A 4,712-nucleotide genomic window follows, 5' to 3' on the forward strand; every position below is an offset into this window, starting at 1 on the left:
TCTATGCATGTAGCTACAACCACTACTGCTTGTGGAGTGGTGTAGTTTGTGTGTCTGACAGTACGGTTTTCGATACCAGAATTTACAATCGCTGCCTAAAACTCTATAGCGAGAGACTAGCGTTTACACGTGTGCGTCCTCCGCTACCGATAGGTCATCGGTGGTAGGGGGGGTGTTTACCGGCCCTATACCGGCATGTGATGAGCCGTGCTGCTGCAAATCTCCCTCGTATCTAAGGACCTACACTTTACTTCGAGAGTACTGATTTCTACTGCTTCTTTGCATCCGTGTAGCGCGTTTACGGGCTTCTTCCAGCCTTAGCATCGCCGCCACAAACGCCACTGAAAAGAGAGAATCTACAATTACCGCACGGTTCTCTCCTTGGAACGGGACAATCGAAAAAAATGGTGAAGGAATCGGGAGAGGATAATCCAATGCGGAAGATCCGCATTGAGAAACTGACTTTGAATATATGCGTTGGAGAGGTGGGCCACACTCTGCTCTAGCGTGCGAACGGCATAAAAGAAGTCTCCGGCCGCAAATCCTTTTCATCTTAGTCTCATTCCCTTTCGCCCCTAGCGGCCGTGTGCGCTCAGCTGTTGTTATGTGTATATGGTACGTGGGTCAGTTTTTCCTTCAAACAGGCGTGCCACGATTGAGGGCTCCTCCATGTGCGCAGTTCGTCCTTTGGGGTGTGCGGCAATTATTTTGGGCAGGCGATAGCGCGAGCGCGCTGATAAGGCTTCCTTGCTATCAAATTACAAACTACACAGAGATCCAATACAAGTGTGCGATGCTGAAACACGCGCAGCGTGAGTGCGCCTGTCGGAGCATCGAGTGAAGTCGACGAAGGTGCATGGCCCGCCGACACGCCCTCTTCTACATCCACGTTTATAGCCTAGCAACACACCTTTTTGCTGACCACTGAGAGTGCACATATACACTGCGGGGGACAGTCAGTCAAACCAGTTAAGAAGCACGCAGGTGTAGAACTACTGGAAAAATATAGGGCTGAGCGCGCGCACGCCTACCGTATACATCACTATATACGACGGGAACATGCTAGTAGAGTTGCCGGTCACGTACATACTTACGTGAGCGACGACCAGGGGTCAGAATAGCCAATAGCTCGTATATTCATATCTACAGGCGCTTTTCTTCTGCGACAGGCACCGTGCACAGACAGAAAACAGGCTGCGGAAAAGCACGTAACAGCAGGATTCAAGTTGTGATCAGTGTAGATGTTCAGGGTCATGGGTGTCGTTGTTTGCAACAGTCTTTCTAGAAAGTGACACCGCCGTGCTTATTCGAATGGATAGGCCAGGCATATGGCCGCAACTCCTCAGAGGCATGCAGTGTCTTTCAGTCCGTGTGGCCGAGGATGCGCACACTCGCAGGAGTGTCAGTGCTCAAAGTATTGGAAGTATAGAAGCTGTAGTAGCTCCAGACATTCTGTCTCGTGTCCCGTGAACAGAATGTTGTGATGGAGTTATCTACGAGGGGTATATGCCTCTGCAGTATGAGATAGGTACCAAGATACAAGCGTTGTAGTCGTGAATGTGTGAGCAGGTGTGTGGTGTAAGTGAATATGTGTAGGAAGCAGATTATTGGTTCTGTCTGAGATTCAAGATAGTAGATGCTGTTTGCTGTACTCGCGCCGTGTCAGCATACGGTACAAGCGGTGTAGTCTATACTTGCCTAAGCAGTTGTGAGGCATGTGAGAATACACGTATTATGAGGCCGATTATTGTTTCTGTGTGAGTTTTAGAATACTAATTCTCTGCTGTGCTCGCGCCGTATCTGTATACGCAGGAAGCGATGTGGTCTAGGAAGCAGACCGAAGAGCGGCACTGACAGTGTTCGGTGTTGCACTTTTGTGCAGACGTTGCTCATGTGTGTTTATGCCTGAGTTCTTTATATAGTCAGTTGCTCATTTCCGTCCTCAGCACGTCTGCTTATTCACGAATATGCGCGCACAGCAAGGCCTACAGGGGACTGTTTTCTAACGCGGCGGTACACGAAAGGCAGGTAACTTGTTCGTTAGGCATTTTAACGCCCATTGTATCCGTGAATTGAGGACTTTGCTGCACCTCTGCATGTCAGTGTAGTTGCCAGATGCGTCCACGGATGCGGTCGGTCTTTTGTCGGGGTTTCACTTGGCAAAGTGGGAATATTTGTGCTTCATTTTCGGGGCAGGGAGAGCGTTCTGCACACCTGCAAGCTTTCCGAAGGATAATACAAAGGCTTGTGGTCTCTGGCGCTTGGCCACTCCTCCGTGGCATGGACAATTCTGTCCTCCCTGCTTTAACGATAACGTTTTTCCCGCTTCAGCGCGTTCAGTCCCTCTTGTCATTGATCACCAGTGTAATCTTTGCATAGGGGCTACCCCTGTCTCCAGCGATGCTCCAGGTTTGCCGCCGTCCTTACTCGTCTTGTTGTTGAGTTTCCTTATATGAGTGTCAATCCCCAATCTTACAAGCGTGCGCCTGCACAAAGGTCTCACACCTAAACATTGGCATTCATCGGATCTCTTGTATGCATACGTCTTTGGTGCTCTGTTCCACAGGAATATTTGTACTGACACCTGTGTGTGTGTGATTCTTGCACAAAACTAGCCTCTCTGATGTGGGCCATTTATTTGTGACTGTGTGCTTTTCTGTTAGTCCGGGGATCGATTGACACGTGCCGCGCGAGTGCTCGAGCAGCTTACGGGACAAAGACCGCAGTTCTCGAAAGCTCGGTTCACAATTCGTTCGTTTGGCATCCGAAGAAATGAGAAAATTGCGTGTCATGTGACTGTGCGTGGCAAGAAGGCGGAGGATATTCTTGAAAAAGGGTTGAAAGTGAAAGAGTACGAACTGAAGAAGAGAAACTTTGCAAACTCGGGAAACTTCGGCTTCGGCATCCAGGAACACATCGACCTCGGCATTAAGTACGACCCTTCCACTGGTAAGATAGGCTGATACTTTGAGGACATCCGGTAGACTTGTGTTGTTTTCCTAGAGGAAAACATGAACTCTGTGTAAGGGTACTTAGCAGCTCTCTTACGTATGGAGGCTCGACCTTGATGTCGGACAATAATGGTGTGTCTCATAATCATATCTGTGAGTAGTCATGCTGACGAGCGCAAAGATTGAGATAAATGGTATCACGGCCGACTTCTCGCTTGAGATAAAAAATCTCTGTGCTGCTGATGATAAAGGCACTATAGAGCATCCAAGGGATCAAGGGCGGTTGATTCGTGGATTGCACATCTAAGAGACTCGTGTATGCCTGGATAATCTCTGACAAGCAGGCGACTCACAACGGGACTACGCACTGCTTCGTCTTCAGCACGTGCATGTGCAAGCACCCTACGTGTAATTGCGGTACCACGGCAGTGGCAACGTTTTGAGCATACCTGTGGTGATACCGTGTACGACGTGACACGAGCAGAACCGCAACCGCAAAAGCATGACTGAATTACCTCACATACGAGCGTCTTTTACGGCTGGTCCACAAGAAGGTACACTAAGCAAGTGGAGGTACACAGGAGACCGATATCAACCCGGGACGCGAAACCTCTTGACCAAGATTGGTTTCATATCAGAATGTACATCCTCCAAAGTGCACGTCCCCGTTTTGGTGCATTCAGTTCTTTCCCACAACAGTCAGTATGGAAACCTCAAGAAAGCCACGCCTCGGATCAAGGTATCTTGGTAGACGCCGTGCGAGAAGCGGTGCATCTGCTTAGGTGTACGCGTGCCGTCGCGCCAACGTTTCGATGTGTAAATGTATAGGGATTGGTATTGTTCTGAATGCCGTTGCCATAGCCAGTTCTATCATGAGCTTGTGTGTGACTGCGTACACAGTCATATGTGTATTTATGCATGTGAAATTATTATGAGGCGGGGGCTTTGTGAGGTGTGCACCAACTCCACGCCCACAGCATATATATATATATATATATATATATATATATATGCGAGCGTGATCTCCCCTTCTTTACTGCGAACTAGTCGGAGACAGCGCATTGGCGCATCATGGTCAACAGGTATCGTCAGCACTTTATACGGTGTCTATCCATGTTCTCGAAGGCATTGTCACCGGCCGAACGGATGTACTTCCTCTCGACACCGGCGTGTACTGCTCGTCAGATACCCCTTGCACTGCTCAAAGTGGAAAGAAGCGTTTGAGTTGCTTTGATCTACAACATGTCACAACTTCAGGGAATCTGGTAACGATGACCAAGTATGCTTTGTGTATGCGATATGTGTACGTATTTGTAACTCGCAGGAATATATGGGATGGATTTTTATGTTCAATTAGCCCGGCCGGGCAATCGCGTTGGGCACCGCAAGCGGGCTCAAAGTAGAATTGGATTCTCTCACCGCGTGACGAGAGAAGACAGTATTAAATGGTTCAAGCAGACCTATGATGGAATTGTGTTAAATCAGTGATTAGTAAATTGTGTGAAGGGGCTCTATGACACAGTGATATCGTTCTGGGAGAGCAGGCCGTGCAGAATGCTATATAGGGCCTCCAGTCATAAAATCCCAACAGAAAATCTTAGGCGCCTTGAGGCCGACAGACAAGACGTATCCCCTGATCTGCCGGCTGTAAATCGCGGGGAATACAAGGACGTGGCAAGCTGTCACTTGTACGTGGGTTCTACATAATGCTTCCGTCTACTGGATTTCTCCTGAAAATGAGTCGTGGCCGCAGGGTCGACA

At 48.8% G+C, this 4,712-nt stretch overlaps 1 protein-coding gene across 1 annotated transcript; it reads left to right on the plus strand.

The window, feature by feature from the left end:
• The first annotated feature begins 404 nt into the window (after nucleotides 1–404).
• On the plus strand, nucleotides 405–4,439 carry LOC131479204 (large ribosomal subunit protein uL5-like). Its single transcript, XM_058659754.1, has 3 exons — nucleotides 405–485; nucleotides 2,664–2,949; nucleotides 4,276–4,439. The coding sequence occupies exons 1-3, from the start codon at nucleotides 405–407 to the stop codon at nucleotides 4,437–4,439; spliced, it is 531 nt and encodes a 176-aa protein (XP_058515737.1).
• The last annotated feature ends 273 nt before the right edge of the window (nucleotides 4,440–4,712 follow it).

This window comes from Ochotona princeps, unplaced genomic scaffold (assembly GCF_030435755.1).
Source record: "Ochotona princeps isolate mOchPri1 unplaced genomic scaffold, mOchPri1.hap1 HAP1_SCAFFOLD_3108, whole genome shotgun sequence".
Classification (NCBI taxonomy): domain Eukaryota; kingdom Metazoa; phylum Chordata; class Mammalia; order Lagomorpha; family Ochotonidae; genus Ochotona; species Ochotona princeps.